General features: G+C 50.7%; 1 protein-coding gene across 1 annotated transcript in view; it reads left to right on the top strand.

Moving 5' to 3' along the window:
* The first annotated feature begins 2,614 nt into the window (after positions 1-2,614).
* AGPAT5 (1-acylglycerol-3-phosphate O-acyltransferase 5) overlaps positions 2,615-24,038 on the top strand; it is a 38,701-nt gene continuing 17,277 nt past the window's right edge. The window contains exons 1-5 of the mRNA XM_036423170.2: positions 2,615-2,948; positions 12,186-12,255; positions 17,924-18,039; positions 20,530-20,619; positions 23,822-23,912. Coding sequence (XP_036279063.1) covers positions 2,730-2,948; positions 12,186-12,255; positions 17,924-18,039; positions 20,530-20,619; positions 23,822-23,912 — 586 coding nt within the window. The 5' untranslated portion in view covers positions 2,615-2,729. The remainder of the gene's footprint in view (positions 2,949-12,185; positions 12,256-17,923; positions 18,040-20,529; positions 20,620-23,821; positions 23,913-24,038) is intronic.

Raw genomic sequence — 24,038 nt, 5'->3', positions numbered from 1 at the left:
GATACATTCAATGGAATGAAAATGTTTCCAAAAAGAAAAAGAACCAATGTAAAATTCCCGAGTATTTTTTAATGGATGATTGTGGGTACTAAATCACCATGGTATTTAGAACCCAAGGGGTCCATTTAAAAGATCTGTCACCACTTTATTTGAAAATGTCATGCACAATTTATCAGAACATACCCCTTTTTTAATTTTAGATCTTAACTTAAAAATGTGTGTGGGAAGCACAAGGCATTCTTTTAGGGGGCATCTAGGTTAAAAAAACAGAGCTGTGTGGCCCACTGCAGTGCCCACGTGGGCCTTCCAAGTACACACTGCCCTCAGGCACATGCCACCTTCAAGTACACGCCTCCCCCGGGTACACACTGCCTTTGGGTACACACCTCCCCCGGGTACACACTGCCTTTGGGTACACACTGTCTTTGGGTACATACCTCCCCCGGGTACACACTGCCTTTGGGTACACACTGCCTTTGGGTACACACTGCCTTTGGGTACACACACTGCCTTCAGGTACACGCCTCCCCCGGGTACACACTGCCTTTGGGTACACACACTGCCTTCGGGTACACGCCTCCCCTGGGTACACACTGCCTTTGGGTACACACCTCCCCCGGGTACACACTGCCTTTGGGTACACACCTCCCCCGGGTACACACTGCCTTTGGGTACACACTGCCTTTGGGTACACACACTGCCTTCAGGTACACGCCTCCCCCGGGTACACACTGCCTTTGGGTACACACACTGCCTTCGGGTACACGCCTCCCCCGGGTACACACTGCCTTCGGGCACACACACTGCCTTCGAGTACACACTGCCTTTGGGTACACACCTCCCCCGGGTACACACTGCCTTTGGGTACACACTGCCTTTGGGTACACGCCTCCCCCAGGTATACACTTCCTTTGGGTACACGCCTCCCCTGGGTACACACTGCCTTCGGGTACACGCTGCCACTGTCCTCACCTGATTCCCTCTCCCTTCCTTCTATGGCCAGCTGGGCTCAGTCCACTCTCAAATGTCAGCTGAGGAGCTGTCGCTGTCCCAGAGCCGATGAGATGGTTACCATGAGGCCCACTGTGCCATGAGTCCCCTCCCTCTAATGCCGGGAACTCTGGGGCCACCAGGAGCCCACTTTCCTGCCACACCGGAGAAGGCCGCTGGCGGGCAGCTGCTTCTTCCCTTTTCCTGACTCCTCACTGCGGGGTCGCTTTTCAGAGAGGGGGTGGAGGTTAGGGGGAAAACATGATGTGAGTCACACACTGGCTGTCCCCCACATGCCTCTGACTGGGCATCGAACCCTAAGGTGACCAGACGTCCCGCTTTTTAACAATTTGTCCGGCGTCCCGCGGCGTTTTAACGCAGGACAAATTGTTAAAAATCGGGGCTGTCCCGCCAAAAGCGGGACGTCCGGTCACATTATGGAACCCAGGACCCCTCGGTGTGTGTGCGCTTCCCTCAGGGACATAGCTGTGCAGACACCGGCTCCCTGAGGCCTCAGGCACCTGGTGGGCCCCAGAGTCACCATCTACCGCCTGTCCCATCGCGTGCAAGTGACGCCCCACCACCGCCCCTGAGCACCTCCCAGAATGCCTCCCATAAACCCACCCGGCTTCCTGAGAAAACCGGGTTTCTCTCCGGGCCTCGGGCCTTCTTCTGAGGGCGCCATCCTGGACAGGCTGCCTGTCCCGCCCCGGAGCCGCCCTGGCATCCAGGCTGCAGCCCGCCCGCCGGTCCGGGCAGGTCCCGGAGGGTGTCAAGCCCGTTAGGGACCCCCCAACCCCTCACACACACACAACCACTACCCGCACCCCCCAAACACACACACCCGACGCCGCTTCTCGTGAAACATCAGGACGAGTCCGAGGCCGGCCCGGGGGGGGGGGGGGGAGTGGGCGAGGCGGACGGACCGGTCCAGTGACGGCGAGGGGAGGCATGTGAAGGGCTGCCGCCTGCTCGCCCCGCCGCGGCCTCATGGCTGCGTGAGAAGGAAGGCGGCTCTGAGCCTCCCGGGGCGGGGGACGGGGGATCCCAGGGCGCGATCCTCCCCGCCCGGGCGGCGTCTGCCGCGCATCCAGGTGCGGTGCGCACCGGTCCGCTCCCATCAGGACGCGGCTGGGTGCGGGCGCGCCGCCGGGCCCACGGGGCGTGCGGGCCGGAGGCGGGCGTCCCCTCCGGCGGACCCGCGGCCACGGTCCGGCCGGCCCGCTTCCGCCCCGCGCGGCCCGCCCTCCGCCACCTGCCACCCTCGGCCCGGCGGGGCTCCGGAGCATGCGCAGAAGCTGGAGCCCGCGGGCAGGTGCACTTCAACCGTCAGCCGCCTCGACCAATCGGGAGTCGTGTTGTTGCCAAGGACTCCCGCTCCAACGGGAGTGGAGACGGGCAGCCAATCAGGATTCTTGTTGTAGCCACGAAGCCCCGCCCCCGGCAGGGCGCAGGATGACGGGATAGGGTCACGGGGGGAGCGCGCGCCCGAGCTCCCAGCCCGCAGGGCCCGCGTCCGCCTGCCTCGCACCCGCCCTCCCGCCCGCCCGCCCTCCGGCGGCGGCGGCGCGGCCCATGCGGCTGGGGGCGGAGGCCCGAGCGGAGCGGCTGGGCATCTCCGGGGCGGCGGGCGGCCCGGGGCTGCGCGCTGATTGGCCGCGGGCGGAGGCCGCGGGGCGGCCGGGCGGGCGGCCGGGCAGGCGGGGCCGCGGTGCAGAGGGCCCTCGGTCGCCGCCGCGATGCTGCTGTCGCTGGTGCTGCACATGTACTCGCTGCGCTCCGTGCTGCCGGCCGCCGTGATGCTGGGCTCGGCGCCCACCTACCTGCTGGCCTGGGGCGCCTGGCGCCTGCTGTCCGCCTGCCTGCCCGCCCGCTTGTACCAGGCGGTGGACGACCGGCTCTACTGCGTCTACCAGAGCATGGTGCTCTTCTTCTTCGAGAACTACACGGGCGTGCAGGTGGGTGAGAGGGCCGCCCCCCGCCCCCCCGGGGCATGCAGGGGCCTTACTCCCGCCCCCCGCCCCCCTCTCCCCACCCCTGCCGACCTCCGCACCCCGGGCCTGCGGGAGCCTCACTCCCGCCCCGCAGCTCGGTCCGGAACACGTGTGCGGGCTCCCCTCCGCGGCGGGGCAGTCCCGGGGTCTCACTGTGGGGTTTGACGGTGAGGCCCCGAGGTCACCAGGAATCCGTAGCCGGCACCCGCCGCCCCCTCCCCTCCTCCATTCAGGTCCCTTCCACCCTCGTGGTGCATCGCGAAGGGAGGGGTGCGGGAGGCCGTGGGAGCAGGGAGACCGTGGGAGCAGGGCGGCAGGCTGAGTTGGGCGTTGGGTGTGAGAGGGGGTGCTGTGTAAGCCCCTGGAGACTGGTGGCTAGAAGCGCCACTCTGTGCCGAGGGCGGGGACAGGACACGGTCCCTGCAGCTCGCCTCCCCGCCTGGAGCTGCCCACGCAGTCCCGCTTCAGTGCGGGGCTGCTCTCTTTTCTGATTACTTTCTTTCCGTTTGTTTCTTTCTCCGTAGAGATGGGGCTAGTAGATACATTTGTACAACAAACAAAAGTAGAAGGGCCTCTTTATTTAGTTCTTTGAAGTCTCATACAAAGGTAACAATTGTGAGTTTTTATTTTATCTATCAATTTGCAAAAAGAGTTTGATTCTTGGTTATTTCTTACATTCAGTTACTCCCCTTTCCCCCCCTTTTCTTGGTTTGGCATGCAGGAGAGGAAAGGAGAGGGAAGGGGAAGGGAAGGGATGGTTTTGTCTTTTTGCCATTGAGAGCCTCAGTGTCAGTCACCCAGCTACTGTTGAGACTGAAGGGTTGTTGATTCCCTGAGGACTTGAGTTTGCCCCAATTGTAGGTGGTGTTTTTTTGGGGGGGGAAAGGCATTAGGAGAAGTCAGGGTCTCCATTTAAACCAGCATCTTGATTTGCTAGGAGAGAAAGATCACTCTTCCAGAAAACTAGTTGACTTTTAAAGCGGGCCTCGTAAAAGGTTCACTGAAGCGCCCCTATGCGCTTCACATTTACCTGAATGTGTGGTTTTTAAGAATTTAATTTCACATCAGGTGACAGCTGGCCTGGACTCAGAGCATATGACAAAGTCAAGTACCTTTTAGAAAAATAATTCTGCCTGTACCTGGTTATTTTATTTTTGTTCAAAGAATGAAATATGTTCTATGCAATATAATGTACAATATACACTGAAGTACTTTTTGTTTAGCAAGTTTCTTATTTTTAAAAAGCAATTGAAATCTCCCATTTTTTTGGGGGGGGGGCAACCAAAACTTTTGGTGGCCTTGAAAAAAAATAAAAAGCAATGGTAAAATTTCACAGTGATTCTAAAATATTTTACCACATGCCCTGTTTAGTAAAGACCTCCAATTTATTTTGGAGTTCTTAGCACATGGTTTCTTTGAAAATTTACATTTGAATTATACTTCACGGCCATCCTTTTATTTTTTAAAAAATATATTTTATTGATTTTTTACAGAGAGGAAGGGAGAGAGATAGAGAGCTTGAAACGTGGATGAGAGGGAAACATCGACCAGCTGCGGACCCTTCAGTCCGCAGACCGACGCTCTACTACTGAGCCAAACCGGTTTTGGCCAGACATCCTTTTATAAACCTGGGTCCCTTGATGAAGTTTTGTAGGAATCCTAGAACTCACTGCCCACTGGCCATGAGATGCAGGTGATGGACATTAAATGAAAATATAGGCCTGAGAGTTTTCTTGTCTGTGCATTATTTTTTGGCAAGGAATTGTTTGTTGGTTTAGTACAGCGTTTTTCAACTGCTGTTTCGCGGCAAAGATGTTGCCTGGTGTGCCGTAGGTGCAGACAAGAAAAGAATTTTATAATTTTTCACTATTTTGTTTACTTAATATTTCATAATAAAGTAATTATAAAATACTTTCTTTGTGTTTATTTGATTCCTATTCAAGAGAATTACTTTATATATAGTCAATATAGGCACAGAGTTAAATTTTTTAACATTTTCTAATGGTGGTGTGCCTCGTGATTTTTTTCATGAAACAAGTGTGCCTTTGCCCAAAAAAGGTTGAAAAACACTGGTTTAGTAACAGAGAGCATGATATGTTTGGGGGAGATGGGTCTTTTTTCCTGGAATCTGGGGTTCCTGGATAAAAAAGGCTAACTTCCAACATTTCTAATGGTTTTCTTTTAAATCAATAGAGGGATTCAAAATAGCTTTTTAAAAATATAAACCCAAAGGAAAAGGATAGATGAGAATGGACATTCTGTCGTCTTATTTTTTACCTAATAGTTTTCCTCAGTGACTTTGTCATTGCAAAGTTTCTATTAAAATTTTAGCTTGCGCTGTGGTCCGTGTGGCTCAGTTGGCTGGAGATTGTCCCATGCACTGAAAGGTTGCCTGTTCAATTCCTGGTCAGGGCACATGCCCAGATTTGCAGGCTCATCACCCAGTGGGGCGTGTGCACGAGGCAGCTGAGCAGTGTTTCCCCCTCACATTGATGTTTTCTCTCTTCCTTTGTCTCTAAAAATCTTTTTTTTAAATTTTAGCTTGTTTTGCTAAGGGATTTTTTTTTTCTTTTGCTTGAATTGTTCATCAGCTTTCATTGCAAGGCCAGTGATGATCTTCTTGTATGTTCTATATAAAATGATGTTAACTATCTTTTAAGTTTTTGAATGAAAGGAAGTTCACCATTAAATTATATACATTATAAAAGTATTTTCAAATTAGATTCTTTAAAAATAGCATTTTAATGCTTTTAAATTTTGAGTATAAAAAAATAAATGCTTTGTAATAGTTGTGACAGTATTTTTTTATGCATGGAATTTGCAGTTTGGTTGTTTTTTAAAATATGTTTTCATTGATTATTTTAGAGAAAGGAAATGAGAAGGATAGAAAGATAGAAACATCTATCTGCTGCCTCCTGCACACCCCATACTGGGTGTGCAATCGGGCATGTGCCCTGACTGGGGAATAAACGGGTGACCTTTGGTTCATGGTTGACACTCGACCACTGAGCCACTCCGGCCAGGCAGCGTGGGGAATTCTTAAAGCTAAAAACAAGTGGGTCCATGGAATTTGTGATGTGTGCTTGGCAGGTAAACCTTCTCCCAGTGGAACTTGGTAGTTTCACAGGACTTTAGATGGACGTTCTGTTCCTTCCTAATTTCACTATTGTATTTTGACATGCACACATCTTTGACGCAGGAAAACATTCCAATCACAATTGCTAAAATTGCTGTTTCTGATTTATCTTTTTAGGTTCTTCTAGGAACTTGTTAAAACTGAACTCAACTGGGTACCTTCTTTATCATTTATTGCTTTGGGATTTTAAAAGTTTTATGTATCTTTTTTTAAAAAAATATTTCTTTTTATTAATTTCAGAGAGGAAGGGAGAAGGAGAGACAGACATCAATGATGAGAGAGAATCATTGATCGGCTGCCTCTTGCATGCCCCCTGCTGGGGATTGAACCCACAACCCAGGCATGTGCCCTTGGCCTGAATTGAATCTGGGACCCCTCAGTCCACAGGCTAACGCTTTATCCACTGAGCCAAGCCAGGTAGGGCTGTATCTCTTGATTTGAGATCCACTGGCAATTAGAATACACCTTTTTACTATTTGAGGGAGCACTGACTTAAGTGGGTAATTGTGTTGAGTTCCTGTGATTGCCATGAGAAAGCACCTCCAATGTAGTGGCTTAAAACAGTAGAAACTTCTCGCAGTTCTGGAGGCCAGCTGTCAAAATTGAGGTGTGTGGGCCTCACTCCCGGAGGCTCCAGAGAATGTCCTGTCTCTTCCAGCACCTGGTGCTGCTGGCATCCCTGGCTGGCGGCCACACCCTCCCGTCTCTGCCTCGTGGTCATGTGGCCGCCTCCTCTCTCTGCCTCCGCTCTCCTCTGCCTCTTTGTAAGGACACTTGTCATGAGGCCTAGCCGCCCCCCCCCCCCCCCCCCCGCCCCATTCCCCCTCCGATAATCCAGAATGATCTCCCCAAATCCCCTGCTGGAATCCTTTGATTTTACTTTAATATGTGTTTTATTCTAATGGCTCTGTTTGCTAATTCTCTCTTCCCCAAATGCTAACACAATACATTATAACAGTAAAATTTCAAATTTAATGTAAATAAATTGGTTTTTCTACTGATATACTTTGAGTATAAAATAGTGGTAGGGATTCTGTGTACATATTCTGCTTCTCACGTAAATTTGTGCACTTTTGTGGAGCTGAATACACTGAGAGTTGAGTTTTCTTTAAAAAATATGTCTTTATTGATTTCAGAGAGGAAGGGAGAGGGGGAGAGAGAGAGAGAAACATCAACGATGAGAGAGAATCATTGATCAGCTGCCTCTTGCATGCCCCACACTGTGGATGGCGTCTGCAACCCGGGCCTGTGCCCTGATGGGAATCCAACCGTGACCTTCTGGTTCACAGGTCCACACTCCACCACCGAGCCATTGGAGCTGGGCGAGGTGACTCTTCTTACATGGAATTAGAAGTTAATTTTACCTTTAATATTTCGTAATTATTACTATGGTTTCTTTCTTTCTTTTTTTTTTTATAGCAAGGGTGGAGATTTATTGACGAACAAGGACAGACTCCCGCATGGGGAAGGGGAAAGAGTCCCCATTACTATGGTTTCTTAAGCAGAGGTTGATATTAATAGACATTCAAAACTATTAATAAGTAGTAACTTCTCACTAACGGCCCCTAGAGCCCATTCTCCTTTCATTCATTCCTTCAATACTGGATGGGCACCTGATGCAGGGGCGACTAGCGTGGAAGGCCTTGCCCTTACGGAGCTCAGTGTAGGGGGCCGGGACGTGGCAGGAAAAGGGCTGTGTTCTGTGCTCTGTGAGCCCACAAGGGGAGGTGGGGCCTGGGAGCTTCCAGAAGCCAGTGCTTTTGGCCTGGAGCCAGAGAAGGAACTGGTTGGGAAGGTGTGTGGTTGTCCTGGGCTCCGAGATAGGGAGGGCAGATGCGCGGAGAGGGTGGGGCATCCCGGCCTGTGAGAGGCAGCAGCAGGTGCTGTGATTGGACAGGGAGGGAGAAGGAGAGGATGGCGAGTGGAGTCAGCTTCCGAGTGCGACCATGCTGTGCACTGCTATTACGAAGGTCACGTCACTCTGCAAGGCAGCACCGTTCTTCACATGTCACAAATGTGAGAATCGAGGCACAAGCAGTTCACGATTTAGTGGTCAAGCCAGGATACGGTCCGAGGCAGTCCAGCTTCAGGCCCAGTTTTCTGAGGATTCTGCGAGGTGGTGTGGTTACATGGGTTGCACTTACACGTGGAGGGAGGTGGACAGTGAAATAGGAAATTGGATGGAGGGTGTGCTTGTTCGCTCTGTGACAGATGGAGACCCTGTGTGGGCCATTCGAGCCGTGCGGCTGTGGTGAAGAGCCACATGGACTCCCTTCCACGGGAGGACGTGCAGGTGTGCCCGGGAGAGACTGGCACCTGCGTGAGCACACAGCCTCCTCAGGTCCGCGTTGGTTCCATGCTGCAACAGGCGGCTTGGGCTGCTGTCTCTCTCTACTTCAACTCGACACCGGTCTTTCCGTATCTGTCCTGGTCTCACCCCATCTCAGTGTCAGGGTCACTTACACGTAACGTTAGCATGTGTACTGTTGGCACTCACACATCTTACTACCCGTTTGCCTTCTCCAAGATGGTAAGCTCGTGGCGGTGAATGGAGAACCACTTAATTTGATGTTCTTTGTAGCCAAGGCCGCACAGCCTGCGGGATTCTGGCCTTGCTGGTGGAGAGGCAGTGCCTGCCCTGGCAGGATGGGGTCTGACTGGCCTTGGTCTAGCGGTTCTACAGGTGCGGTGAGTCTGAGCGCATCCTTTACTAGGTCAGGTGTGGAGACAGACTCCGCCCTCAGAATCAGGTCAGCGGCCTCGTGAAGGGAGGTTCTGGGACAGAGAACCCTTGTTTGCGTGCCAGGATGCTGCACTTGCTGTGATTTGAACCCACGCAGTCTCTCGGCTTGTTTCCTCCATCTCCGTGGGAACTCGCCGTGAACACCAAGGAAGCGAGCGTGGCTAGGAGTTTCGGGCTGTGGGTGTGTGCGAGTGCTATTTGGAAGGCAGCTTGCCTCTCCTCCGGGTGGGATCCAGGCGCATAAAGAAATGACGGGTGATACTGGGAAAGAGAGCGTGCTGAGTGCTCACACAGGCTAGGCACGAGCGTTTCTGCTTGACAAAATAGTCTCGCCCTCAAACCACACACTTCAGCAACACAGATGGAAGGAAGTGAGTTTAAGAGCAAAAGTGTCTGGTGAGATAAGTACCAACAAGTAAAGAGAGGGACGCCAAGCACAGCAGTTCAGGAGGGCAGCCGATGGCGTGCTTACCTGGGAGGGGTTGCTGGGGCGGCAGGCCCACCATCAGGCAGCTGGTACCTGGGGTGCCGGCTCATGTGCTCTCAGGCCCCCTCTGCTCCTGTTTTCCTCTGTATTTCTGTACAAGCTGTTTTTATGTAAGTTTTTAATTTTTATCTCACCAGTTCTTATCTCTTGGTGAGTAGTCCAAATAAAAAAAATCATGTAAGCTTCTAATACATGTGAAACCTGCTCATTGACATTTTTATCTGGAGTTTTTGCAGAGGATAGTTTGTAACATTTGATGGAGTTTGGGATCCCTGGGTGAGAAATTTGTGTGGTCCCCAGTTCTTTGCCCCACTGCATGTCAGCTTGAGCAGGTAGGTCAGCTTCTCAGCTCCTGGCCCCCACTCCCTGAGCCGAGTTCTCATGTCTCATGGTCTGGGACAAGCTGAAAGGCTGTGGGACGCCTGCCAGCTCCCTGATGGCCCATGTGGATGCCCAGAAAAAGGCCATAAAGAAAGCAATACCCAGGACAGAGGTGGCGCTTGGTCAGACCTCTGAGCTAGGAGGTCGCCTAGGGGCTGTGTGGTGATTGCTTTTGCACATGGGTATTGGACCAGTAGCCATGTTTGCATCTAGTGGTAAAGGGATCATCACTTTCCTCATCAGTGGGATGTTTCAAACTGGGCAGAAAAAGATTGCAGATTTTGGGTGCATTACAATAGGAGACTTTTACTGGGTAACTAGTGACCTATTTCATTGGTATAAAGCACATTAAAAATTTTCAAATGATCCTATCTAATAAAAGAGTAATATGCAAATTGACCATCACTCCACCACACATGATGGCCGCCCCCATGTGGTCAAAGATGGCTACCCCCATATGAACACAAGATGACCGGCAGGGGAAGGCAGTTGTGGGTGATACCACCAGCAGGAGACAGCAGTTGGGAGGGAGCAGGCCTGCAGGGGAGGGCAGTTGGGAGGGACCAAGCCTGTAGGGAGGACATTTGTGGGGAGGACCAGGCCTGCAGGGGAGGACACTTAGGGGCGACCAGGCTGGCAGGGGAGGGCAGTTAGAGGCAATCGGGCCGGCAGGGGAGAAGTTAGGCATCCATCAGGGAGAAGCAGTTAGGGGCAATCAGGCAGGCAGGCGAGCGGTTGGGAGCCAGCAGTCCTGCGTTGTAAGAGGAATGTCCGACTGCCCGTTTATGCCTGATCCCGGGATTTGGCATAAACGGGCAGTCGGACATACCTTGTGGGGTCCCAGATTGAAGAGAGTGCAGGCTGAGCTGAGGGACACATCCCCCCCCTCCCCCGTGCACAAATTTCATGCACTGGGCCTCTAGTTATAAATAAGCATGGAGTATACATTATATATGCAATCTTATTCAAACTGAAATTCTTTGTGGCTGCATCAGAGACCTTTTCCAGGAAAGTATACTAGAGAGCTATGGTTCTTATTCATTAATCACTTACCCCAGTTTTGAATTTAAAAAGAGCCGTCGCATTGTCTGGATGGTTTCCATGTTCCAGGCCTCTTTCAGGCAGCGAGGTTCATCTGTCCCACCACGCTTGTGAGTGCCCTGGCAGTGTGTGCGTTCCCGGGCAGGAGTGGTGTGGAGGGTGGGCCCTTGCTCAAGCTCCTAGTGAGGGATGGCCGAGTTTCAGGGGGAGCCGCTGGCAGACAAGCCTCCAGGCCCACCAGCCGGCTGCACCGGCACTGACCACGTGGAGGCCAGGCCCTGTGACTTGACCTTCCGGTGTGGCAGCCTCTGAAGCTGCGGCTCCCTTCTGGAATGAAAAGTGATTCCCCTGAGCGAGAGCATCAGGCAGTCTGCGGGCCAGTGGGTGGTTCTCATCTGTGCTCTGCATTCTGAGTTGTTTCTCGAGCAGTTTTGAGTGAGCATTTTGTGTTCAATAAAAGTGGTTGTCTCACACAGCCAGGCACAGCAGTTCCCCCCCCCCCCACCCTTGTCCCGTTCTGGCAGACGCTTCCCCCTGACCCTGGTGCAGGCGGTGCTGCTCAGGGTGCCCAGCATGCCTGACAGTGCTGACCTCCTGACCTCCTGCACCAGGCAGCTCCCAGCTGCAGAGCAGGCTCTTTCCATGCTCCTGCCAGCCAGGGTACGAGGGACAGATGCCCAGATGGCCACCCCACAGTTTGCCTCATGCTACTTCCTCCTCACCTGCCCACCCCGAGGCAGGTGCCTGTGGAAAAGGAAACAAGTTTCAGAGGAGTCTTGGGAGCTGTGCCTGTGACTGGTGCAGTGCAGGAAGGAGACCTTTTCTCCACCCCCAGGCTTACACGGGGCCTGCCCACAGCAAGGACAGGGGCGAGGTGAGCGTCAGGGCAGCCCTGCGCGTTTCACTGCTGTGAACATTGGGACGTGCCTGGGCCTCCCAGGAAAGAGGTGGGAACCAAAAGGTCTGACATGCAGAGGTGTCGAAGGCCTCATCTTCTCCTGAATGTGTACCTTCATCTCATCTGAAAATCGCACGTCCCGGGTACTGCTGTTCTGTGTGCTCCGCCCTTAAACCAGTGCACACTGCGCTTCCACAGCGCGTGCATGTCTCCTTCCACGCACTGCATGCACCTGCCTTCTCTAAGGAAGGTCCTTGTGAGCTGTGCCAGTGCATGTCCAGCCGGTACATGCTTGCTGTGTTTTGCTCAGAAGAAACCATTGTGTTTCTTTCACTTTATGACCATTAACCTGGCCTACTCTTGAAACACAGGCCATTTATGCCCTCTGAGACTCGGAGGAGAAATCTGGTTTGTGTGCATCGTGATTGGAAATGATTGTCCTATTTTGTATGTTACATAAGTACATGCTTTAAAATATCAAAGTAATGTGTGTGTTTTTTTGTTTTATCTTGTAGATATTGCTATATGGAGATTTGCCAAAACACAAAGAAAATATAATATATTTAGCAAATCATCAATGCACAGGTTTGTATTTCATTTGTGTGAATCCTAAGTTTTTCTACAGAAAATACGTGGGCATTCAGAGCAATGTTGTTGATTTTTAAATTAATTTTTTTTGTTATTGTTAAAACATGAGTTTGTAATGCAGACATTATGTGACCCTGTATTTGTGACTTCCCCCCGTCTTTGCCTCTTCCCTTCGATGCGTGTAAATAAGCTGTTTCCTCTCCCACATCTTTGAACAGCACTCTGCGTGTCTGTGCCTTCTTCCTCTGTAGGTAATGTGTCTGGAAGGGCTGGTGGGTTGCGGTGAGTGTGCGCTTATATTTTGATGGTTGAGCTGCAGAAAGGGCCGACGTACATGTCTGCCGTGCGACGTACATGTCTGCGGTGCGCCGTTCCTTCTGCCTCTCGAGTGCATGTTTACCCACAGCTTGTTCCTCCGACACAGGCCTCCGAGGACAGGGTCTCAGTGAAGCGCAGCGCAGACTTTCAGTTAGGCACTCTTAAGTTTTAATTCTGCCATAGTTGTGGATTATCAAGAATTACAGAAAATAGTGCTGAGATTGCATGACCTCCTCCCCAAGTGGCCCCAGGGATGACTTCTTAGAAACTGTGTGCAGCACCAAAAGCAACACATGCACACGGCTACAGCCCTTAGTCCTCCAAATCGCTCCGTTCAAAAACAGCCCTCTTCACGTCTTCTTCAAACCTGTGACTGCTTTTGAGGTACACTTCCTAAATTTCATCTTCCTCTAAAAGTGCAGTGCTCGGGAGCTGAGGGTGAAAAGCAAGCTGACACTGACGATGCCTCATCAGGAAGGCCTGTGTACTCGTCTGCCCTCACCTCCCCCTGCCCACTGCGTCTCCATGACTTTGTGCTTTCATTCCCACTTCTGCCATAGACATGGCAAAGAGAGTGAAAGAAATTGAAATGTATTAGCCTCAACTTAGCTTATTAATGATTACACTCTGATTTATAGGATGAGTTGACACTACCAAGTGTTAACAGGAGATTTTGTGGTTTTTTGTTTTTTTTTTAATACATGTTTTTATTGATATCAGAGAGGAAGAGAGAGGGAGAGAGAGATAGACGCATCAATGAGGAGAGAGAGTCATGGATTGGCTGCCTCCTGCACCCCTCCCACGGGATGGAGCCCACAACCTGGGCATGTGCTCTGACTGGGAATTGAACCATGACCTCCTGGTTCATAGGTTGATGCTCAGCCACAGAGCCATGCCCGCCTGGCAACAGGAGTTTTAAAGCCTCTGCTTATTTTGTGAATGTTATCAACATGACTGGCTGAATTATTTGATTTCATTACATTTGATTTAAGCGCCCAGTACTGTGGTCTGCTTCTAACTCTGGCCTAGAAAGTCACCTTGCTGTCCTTATTTTGACTATTTCTCCCAACAAAAGTGGGCTTTTACTATTAACAGTCTCTCTTCCTGGCCTGATGCTGATGCCTATTTCTACCAGAGCTCCTTGAACCAAATAGAACAAATTGTAGGGTCTAGGGCAGACATGATGCTCAGATTCCCTCAGATTGAGCTAGTGGTGATGCGGATGCTGATGCTGATAGTGATGATAGCAAGGGTGATGGTGGTGATGATAATGGTGATGATGTCAATGGTGATGATGGTGATGGTGATGCTGCTGCTGATGGTGATGATGGGGATGGTGATGATAATTGTGATGATGGCAATGATGATGGTGGTTATGGTGATGGTGATGGTGACGCTTCTGCCGATGATGATGATGGGGATGGGGATGATGATAATTGTGGTGGTGGTGGTGGTGGTGGTGGTGGTGGTGCTGGTGCTGACCATGAGCGCAGTGTTGGGTCTGAGTCAGGTTAGTGCATCCTGGACTCTGCAGCGCCCATGTGAATTAGGAACTGTTGCTACATCAGAATGTACATGAGGAAGCCCTGCTTTTTTAACAGACATATATATTTTTTGTTGATTTTTAGAGTGAGGAAGAGAGAGAAACACTGGTGCCCAGACCGGGAATCAGTCCAGCCACCTTTTGGTGTGCAGGACAACACCCGACCATCTGAGCCACACCGGCTACAGCCAGGAGCCCTTGCTTTCCCTGCGGCCTCTCCTCACTGGCTTGGGTTCAGGAAACAGTGGTGCAGCTTTGACTTGCTCACATGGAAGAATTTGCGTGTGGCTACATTTCTGACACCTCAATTACATGATGTCAGAGCTCCAAGTGCATGACTGTAGAGGCAATGTGTTACCTCATAACTCGATGTCTAGTGCCTCCTGCCTGGCCCTCTTGGAGAATAACAAACATAGTGAAAGAGGAATTTGAGGAGCAGAATTGATGGCACAGCCCTGGTCGATGTGGCTCAGTTAATTGGAACATCCTGTGCACCAAGGAGTCGTGGGTTCGATTCCCGGTCAGTGCACACACCCCAGGTGCAGGTTTGATTCTGGCTTGGAGTGAGTACTGAGGCAACCAATCGATGTTCCTCTCCCAAATCTGTGTTTCGCTCTCCCTTTCTCTCTCTCTCTCTCTAAAAACCAATGAAAACATACCCCTGATGAGTAAAAAAATAAAAAATGGATGGCATGAAGCTGGTGTCTTGTGACTACTTAAGTTAGTTCTTAAATTTCTCCACTACAATTTTCAAAAGATGAAGCGCATAACCCAGAACAGTTATTTGCAAACATTACCTAAGTTTAAAATCGTACACTTTTTGCCGAGACCGGTTTGGTTCAATGGATAGAGCGTCGGCTTGGGGACTGAAGAGTCCCGGGTTCGATTCCGGTCAAGGGCATGTACCTTGGTTGTGGGCATATCCCCAGTAGGGGGTATGCAAGAGGCAGCTGATCGATGACTCTCTCTCATCGATGTTTCTAACTCTCTATCTCTCTCCTTTCCTCTCTGTACAAAATCAATAAAATATATTTAAAAAAAAATTTGGTAAAATTGTACACTTTCTCTCAAAAGTGTTTGGAAGATGCATCCTGGACCATAGTATAACCACGCAGGTTTCAGTATTGAAAGTCGCTTGACGACTTCCCCAGACTTTGGGATTAGTTGTTGTAGGAAGAGATGCCAAGTCTGTCTTCGGCCTGCACCCTAATGTGCTCCAGGCTACACCCTCACAGTCCTCACGGCTCACTCCGTGCTGCCCATCAGGCACAGCGAGAACAAGCGTGGTGTTTGTTCCCGAGACACGGTCAGGATCAAAGTATGTGTCAGTGACTGCCTCCTGGGTGCGATGAGAGGAAGGGACGGGATATGCCTGTGGGGAGTGACGCTGGAGAGTGCAGTGGAGGTGTTCCACGGACACAGAGCGGGGTCAGTGCGGGAAAAGCCTTGGTATAGTCAGTTAGAGTGAGGAAGAGAGAGAAACACTGGTGCCTACACCGGGAATCAGTCCAGCCACCTTTTGGTGTGCGGGACAACACCCGACCATCTGAGCCACACCGGCTACAGCCATCACCACCACCACCACCACCACCACCACAATTATCATCATCCCCATCCCCATCATCATCACGTAAGTCTGATTATAGTTCCCTGTAAGTGTGACTATGCCAAGGCTTCTTACTCACTTCACTGTGGAAGAGGTATTTGTAAGTGTTAAAGAAAGATTAAAAAGAGATTTATAGCCCTAGCAGCTTGGCTCAGTGGGTAGAGCGTCAGCCTGTGAACTGTAGGGTCCCTGGTTGGATTCCAGTCAGGGCTCATGCCCAGGTTGTGGGCTAGATCTCCAAAGAGGGCGTGCAGGAGGCAGCCAATCAATGATTCTCTCTCATTGTTGATGTTTCTGTCTCTCCCCCACTCCCTTCCTGAGAGAGATTTATAATAATTAATACAATTGTTTTCCAAAAAGACACCTTCAGTGTCCCAGCTGGCTGAGTGGTACCTGGCTGCTCTGTGGAGGGGCCATGGCCTGTGGCCTGCACAGTGGACAGGTCACCTGTAACTGGGGAAGACCTTTGGCTAGAACTTCTTGGTAACTCCTCCTTAACTGACTCGCTTGTATTTCCTACAGCCTTTTACTTTGTGTTTTTTAAAACGTTCCCCTTCGTTTGCTTCTTCGTGCACTCTCCTGGGACCTGAATCCTCTCGCAGAGCTCACCAGTTCTTTCCAAGCCCATTCGTGCCCGCCAGCAGTCCCCTCGGGTTTGCTGATCGTTTTCAGTCTCAGGAGACAGGGCGCTTTGTAGCCAGTACTTTCAAGTCCAGCCCTGGGGGTCTTGACCTTCACACTTGCCCTCTTCTGTCATTTCCTTTCATCTCAAATCCATTTCCCACTTCTGCCCACTGCTTGTCCCTCGTCCCTGCTCCAGGCGAGTCCTTGCTCAGGATTTCTGTGAAAGATCAGCTAACAGTTTCTTTCTTCCTGCAAGTTATTATTGGTATAAACTCACTCATGCCTCTTACTTTTGCTGTCACCCTTTAGTGATACCACGTCTGTTAGTGAGAGCTGTCAGCAGCCTGGGTGTATCTTGGGTTTTGCACAGCTGCAGGCACAGTTGCCCGCTGCTAAGGTCCTTGGTTTGGATGCTCCTGTAACCCAGTGTTTGCCTGCAGCTCACTGGTGTGGCTTCCCTGCCTTTGTTGGCTGTATTAACATATACAGAGTTCCCAGCAGTACTAGGCAGTTACACTGAACCGTGTTTTTGCTTATCATTTTGTCATGATTTCTAGACTCAGAATTAGAGAAGCTTACTTTATCCCTGCTTTTGGATTGCTTTGGTGGTTTGTAACCTTTGCATTTTGTTCATGAAATAAAAGCCTTTCAAGAAATGCAAAACAAAACAAAAACTCTAATGCTAACTGAAACCGGTTTGGCTCAGTGGATAGAGCATCAGCCTGAGGACTGAAAGGTCCAGGTTTGATTCCGTCAAGGGCATGTACCTTGGTTGCGGGCATATCCCCGGTTGGGGGTGTACAGGAGGCAGCTGGTCGATGTTTCTCTCTTATCGATGTTTCTAGCTCTCTGTCACTCTCCACTCTGTAAAAAAAATCAATAAAATATATTAAAAGAACAAAACCAAAAAACTAACCCTAGCCGTTCGGCTCAGTGGTTAGAGCATTGGCCCACAAACTGAAGGGTACTGAGTTTGATTCTGGTCAAGTGCATGTACCACAGTGGGCTTGATCTCCATCCCCGGTCAGGAGATGTGTCTCTCCTCCTCCCTTCCACTCTCTAAAAATCAATGGAAAAATATCCTCTGGTGACGATTAACAAAAATACAAAAAAACCCTAAACAACAAAAATTAGAAAATACAGACTTTATATATTTTTAAATGTCTCCTGTTGATTTAAAGTAATAGAATTCAAATCTAACATTTTCTTTTTAAAAATATATATTTTATTGATATTTTACTGAGAGGAGGAAGGGAGAGAGATAGAGAGCTAGAAATGTCAATGAGAGAGAAACATCGACCAGCTGCCTCTTGCACACCCCTACCGGGGATGTGCCCGCAACCAATGTACATGCCCTTGACTGGAATCGAACCTGGGACCTTTCAGTTCGCAAACTGACGCTCTACCACTGAGCCAAACCGGTTTTGGCTCAAATCTAACATTTTCTATACAAATCCCTTAGAGAATGTGGTATGGGGCGCTCCGGCTGTGTGTGTGGAGGGAGAGGTGGGGGGTGGGGGTGGGGGGAGGGGCTTCTGTCTCGTGGCTGGCGCACTCATGGCCTGTCTCCACAGTGGACTGGATCGTGGCGGACATCCTGGCCATCCGGCAGGGCGCCCTGGGGCACGTGCGCTACGTGCTGAAAGACGGCCTCAAGTGGCTCCCCTTGTACGGCTGTTACTTCTCTCAGGTAATGCTGCTTCCATGCTTTTTAAAAATATATATATATAGCTTATAAAAATATAGACTTAAAAAAAAATGAGGAACTTTTGTAATAATAGGAACAATAAAGGTTTATTAAGAAAAATGTAGACTTAAAAATTAAATATACACTTAATATAAATGTACAGGTTGGGGGGTCATTTTTATGAATTTAATAGCTTTTACTAAATTGAAGTAATTTTATTTCAGGTTTTCAATGGTGTGTATTTATATACATGTCTGATTACTATTACTATTACTATTTAGTTTTATTAAATAGCAAAAATGCAAATGTACAGAAATCAGACAAATAGGGGCATTTAACAGCATAGAATTTGATAGACAATTACCTTAAGAAACCGATAATAAAAGTGATTGTGGCCCAGCCAGTGTGGGTCAGTGGTTGACTGGCAACCCATGAACCAAAGAATACTTACGAATAGATTCTCTAATGTTTTGGAATTCTAAAGGAATCAGAAGTCAAGGCATCTTTCAAAATAAAGAGACAACTGACTCCCACTGTTCCCAACCTCAGTTTCCTTCATTTCCATTTTACTAGGATCCTCTCTCTTCTCTTCTCTTCCTTGACCTTCTCAACCCAAGACAGACTGTAGTCTCAAAAAATAAAAACCAAAATCACAGTTTTATGAAATAGTTGAAGATCAGCCTTAAACTTAGCTGGGGGCTTGGTAGGGTTCTACCATGTAGTAGTGACCTGGGGATGTTTGCCCAGAATACCTGGGGGTCTTGTGTCTTGTTTTGAGAGCATGCAGATCCCGTGGTAACATGAGAAGCCTCAGTCCGTGCCCTTTACCAACACAGACCAACCTGACACAGTGGGCCTGTTCCAGGTCCCTAAGCTGGTGGGGCTTCGGCCAGAGTCACTCTGTAGCCTGCGTCTGCCTGGCCAGCTGCAGAGGGACATGCCTGCTCTGTTCCCTGGAGAGGCCTGCCTGGCATGGTCGTGCTCCATGCCAGGCTTGGTTGTGCCGTGCTGTGCTAGGATCTGCCAGGACAGGTGCTGCCACAGCCCCAGCAAAACATGCCGGCACTTCCCGCCCAGCCCTGTGTTCTGGGGGAGGCAGGCCCCACTCCTGTCCCATGGCCCACCCTGACCTCCCTAGCAGCTGCCTTTCTAGGCGGGTGTTCCTCCCTCTTCCCCTCCCCCAGGCTGTTCTCAGCCTCACATCAGTGCCAGGGCCCAGGATGGGCGTCACCAGGACACCCTCCGCTGCCGCTTCCTCTCTCTGTCCTGCCTTTCCTTGGGGCTCTTTCTGAAAGCACCACGTTCTCTTACACTTTCTGTGTCACACGCCCCTTCCCCTGCTCAGTGAGCGTCTTAGAGAAAGATGCCTAGTCTTCCCTTCAGTATCTTGGGATGTTTTGAATTAAAATAGACTTCAGTAAGCAAGTTCGGGGACAGGGAGGACACTGTGAAGAACAGACAGGACATCGTTGGAGGCTCGGGAAGTTTCTCCTTGTGCTGGGTGCCGGCCGTGGCTTTGACCTCTAACAGGACGGGCTCTCGGCAGTCCTGTCTGGGTGAATGAACAGCGGCCCTTTGAGTGTCTTCTGCACTCTGATGGCCTGTGCATACGTGGAAGGAGCCCCACCTGATGGAAGACTCCTGCTTCCTCCCGAGGCTGCCCCTGCTTGCTTCTCTTGTCATTTCCTGTCACTCAGACTCTGGGTCAGGACAGCACAAATCCAGCCAGTTCGCTCACTGCAGACGAGTCCGACGTAGTACAGAGGGAAGCAGCACTAAAGGAGAGGCGAACGCTGCCCTGATGCGGAGCTGAATAAGGTTCCCACACGGTTCTGTGGGGGCCGGGCTCCTGCAGCCAGCACACAGCAGCAGCCTGTTTCCTCACGGCCCGGGGAGAGGGCAGCGGGGCCGTGCTGGCAGGCTTCTCCTCCCTCCCGGCCTCTCCCTGCGGCTGACACCTCCCCCGTGTCCTCTCTCCACTCCTTGGCAGGCCCTGTCCTGTTGCGGAGGACCACCTGGGGACGCGTGACCTACATCTCTCCCTGGAGGCCCATCCCAAACTGGCACCTCGCAGGGCAGGGCTTCACCAAGAATTTGGGACACAGTTCTGTGTACATGCGGCAGTGCTGTGTACATGTCTTAGTCCGGCTGGTTTCTAACACCCCAGAGACCACAAACATGGACATTTTAAGGACACTTTGCAGTGATGTCACAATTAGTGGAAAAATTGAGAACTAAGATGCATTTGTGATCGAGTTTTTTATCTTAAAAATTCATTTTTTAAAAATAAAACATTTTTATTTTAACTGCCAACAAAACAAAGATAATGTACTTTGCAATATGCAGTTTTATTTGAATTGTGCTACTGCATAGGAGAAGGCTCAGCTCATGTTCTTAGGTGGGAATATTGGAACTTGTACAGTAGTTGACTGCCCGCCTGCCTGGTGTCGGCCGCTGGGTGTTGTGAAGTAACGCTCTCTGGCCTGTTGGCAGCACGGGGGCATCTACGTCAAGAGGAGCGCGTGCTTCAAGGAGACGGAGATGCGCCGGAAGCTGCTGAGCTACGTGAGCGCCGGGACCCCGGTAAGTGCCTGCCACCCCTGCTCGGGGCGCAGTTAAGAATCGTCTGCACGTCTGTTGTCCGTGTATCGTGAGTAACGCAGGGCTTGTGAAGGCCACAGAAGCCCTCCCCATAGTGCAGGCACTTGGGGCCGTGAGGAGGTGCCTACAGACGGATGGCCATGGCCTGTGCTGGGCTCAGTGTGACCTGAGAGAGCAGGCAGGGAGGGCACAGTGTCTAGTCTATAAATAGCAGGCGGCTGCCTGTCACCTTACACTTCAGCCCCCTCTGCTTGGGCCTCCACATCAGCGGGTCAGGCTGCTGCTCTATGCGTGAGGGCCGTGGCACTTCTTGTGTAGATCCAGTTAATGAGAAGTAAAAAATAATGTCAGTATCTACAGACAGAGAAGCACTCAGTGTCAGTATTACTTCGCAAAATGTGGCTCTCTCGCTTCCCCTTCCTCCAGATAATCTCAGTGTTCACTTAGAAAGACGCTGCTGGCGCCTCTCCCTGCTCCCCCAGAACCCAGGACACAGTGCGTGGGTGGCCTGTGGCTCAGCACTTCTCCTCCTTGGTCAGGCTCCTTCTCCTCCTCTGGGTCCCATCCCTCCTCTTCATGTCCGCCCTCAGCGCATGCTGGGGAAGAGTTCACAGCAGCTGGTGTGCCCGGGTGGTGCAGGTAGGACTGGGTGGGAGTGCTGTATGCACATGCCCAGGTGGTGCAGGTAGGACTGGGTGGGAGTGTTGTATGTACAGCCCAGGTGTGCAGGTAGGACTGGGTGGGAGTGCTGTATGCACACGCCCAGGTGGTGCAGGTAGGACTGGGTGGGAGTGTTGTATGCACACGCCCAGGTGGTGCAGGTAGGACTGGGTGGGAGTGCTGTATGCACATGCCCAGGTGTGCAGGTAGGACTGGGTGGGAGTGCTGTATGCACACGCCCAGGTGGTGCAGGTAGGACTGGGTGGGAGTGCTGTATGCACACGCCCAGGTGTGCAGGTAGGACTGGGTGGGAGTGCTGTATGCACACGCCCAGGTGTGCAGGTAGGACTGTGTGGGACTGCTATGTGCACACGCCCAGGTGGTGCAGGTAGGACTGGGTGGGAGTGCTGTGTGCACTCGCCCAGGTGTGCAGGTAGGACTGTGTGGGACTGCTATGTGCACACGCCCAGGTGGTGCAGGTAGGACTGGGTGGGAGTGCTGTGTGCACTCGCCCAGGAGACTGAGCAGTCAGGGGTGTCGGTCACTTCCGAGTCTCGAGTGCGGCTGTGCCATTCTTCCCTGGCAGTTGGTCGTTGCTGTGCTTCCTGTCACTGCAGGGAGGTAAAGGGAGTCACACAGCTTGGGCTGTTTAGCAGGGTGGATGTCTGGCTTCTTCCGTTTAGCATGTCTTTTTCAAGATTCATCCATGTAATCATGTGAAGTGTGGATCAGTGTCTTTGTTCTCACTGCTGAGTAGGTTGTCCTTGGGTGGAGGTGCCACCGCTTATCTCAATTTGGGACAATAAAATACCTAACTGCTGTCATGTCTGTGGGCTGCTTTTTCATGTTCCTGACAGTGGCTTGAAGAACAGTTTTGCCTGACCAGGTGGCTTAGTGCTTGAGTGTTGACCTATGAATCAGGAGGTCACCGTTGGATTCCTGGTTAGGGCACATGCCCGGGTTGCAGGCTCGATCCCCAGTGTGGGGTGTGCAGGAGGCAGCTGATCAATGATTCACTCTCTTCTTCTCCCTCTCTCCCTCTCCTTCTCCATTCCTCTCTGAAATCAATTGATCAATATAAATGTATTTTAAAAAAAGAACAAGTTTTTAGTTTTTCTAATTCATTGATTTTTCTCTTAAGATTTATGCTTTTTGTGTCCTATTTTAGAATTCTTTGCCAAACTCAAGATTACAAGCCTTTTTCCAGTTTTCTTTGGAAGTTTCATAGTGTAGTTTTGCATTGAGGCTGACATCTATTGCTACCTTCTGTGTGGGTGCATTTGAAAAGGGGGAGGGTTGTCTTATTTTGTCCTTTGGCTGCCAAACATGTTGGTGTCATTTCTGTAGTAGGCTGAGGCTAGGAGTTCACCCTGTAGTTTCACGGTGTCTGTTCTGACTTCCCAAGCAGGTAAGTGACCGCCCAGACCAAGGGTTACTCAGCTCACATGATGAAGTGCCATCCCCCCAGGGCCCGATGTACGGGGCGCAAGCTAGCATGCAGCAAGGGAACTCGCAAGTAGCACTGTGTACTTTTTGAAACGTGAACACTTACACATTTTATATTATGGGAATTTACGTATTTATATATTATTTCCCTCAAATAACATGTCCTTAGGGACACAGATATCTACAATTTATGCCTTTTAAAAGTCATTTTGCAGAATTGGGAGGGGGACTCTTTTATTAATTACTAGAGGCCTGATGCATGACATTCACGCATGGGGGGACAGTTCCCTCAGCCCAGCCTGCACCTTCTCCAATCCGGGACCCCTCAGGGGATGTTGGACTGCCAGTTCAGGCCCAATCCAGCAGTTGGACATCCCTCTCACAATCCTGGACCACTGGCTCCTAATCGCTCACCTGCCTGCCTACCTGGTCACTCCTAACTGCCCCCTCTCCACTGGCCTGGTCACTCCTTACTGCCCTCCTGTCAACCTGCTCGCCTCCAACTGCCCCCCTCTGCCTACCAGGTCACCCCAAACTGCACCCCCCCCGCCCCCCACAACCAGCCTAGTCGCTCTTCACAGTCCCCCCTGCTGTCCTAATCATCCCCATCTCCACCCCCCGACCCCCCCACCCCGCTGACCTGATCGCCCCATGCAGCCTGCTGTTCAGTCGTTTGATCATCCCTCACTAACCCCCCTCCTGGCCTAGTCTTAGGCAGCCATTTTATGAGGATGTGATGGTCAATTTGCATATTACTTCTTTATTATATAGGATATGATTACTTAATGGAGGCTTTGCACGAGTCAGCATTTTGTGGCCGAGTTTTCATTTAGCAACTATGAACAGGTAATGAGAAAAGGTAGCTTCTTGGTGACTGCCTTACAGTGAGCGCAGACTGCGTTTTGAATGTGGTCTGTGCTAGATAAGACGATTTGAATTTTGTGTTTTGGTTTCTCTGCTTGGAAGAAAGGTCAGGTGTAAGTGCATATGTGTGTTCCTGGCCGTGGGAGACGCTCTCTTAGCCTCTGTGGGTTGGCCTTGATAAGCTAACAGCAAACCTTGCCCTTTCTGCCCACAGATGTACCTTGTGATTTTTCCAGAGGGGACGAGGTACAACCCCGAGTTAACAAAGGTCATTTCAGACAGTCAAATGTTCGCTGCTCAGGAAGGTAAGCGAGCCTTTGCTGCTTTTGAAAAACCATTTTAAAGAAGATGGCCTTTTACATCTTTGTTCCTAGAGAAGATATTTATGTTTTACAGCAATTGAGATGAATGAGTGAGTGTATTTTCCCTGA

This window comes from Pipistrellus kuhlii, unplaced genomic scaffold (genome assembly GCF_014108245.1).
Source record: "Pipistrellus kuhlii isolate mPipKuh1 unplaced genomic scaffold, mPipKuh1.p scaffold_m20_p_78, whole genome shotgun sequence".
NCBI classification, from domain to species: domain Eukaryota; kingdom Metazoa; phylum Chordata; class Mammalia; order Chiroptera; family Vespertilionidae; genus Pipistrellus; species Pipistrellus kuhlii.
Note: the sequence above shows the minus strand (reverse complement) of the source record. Positions and strands in the feature narration are given on the sequence as shown.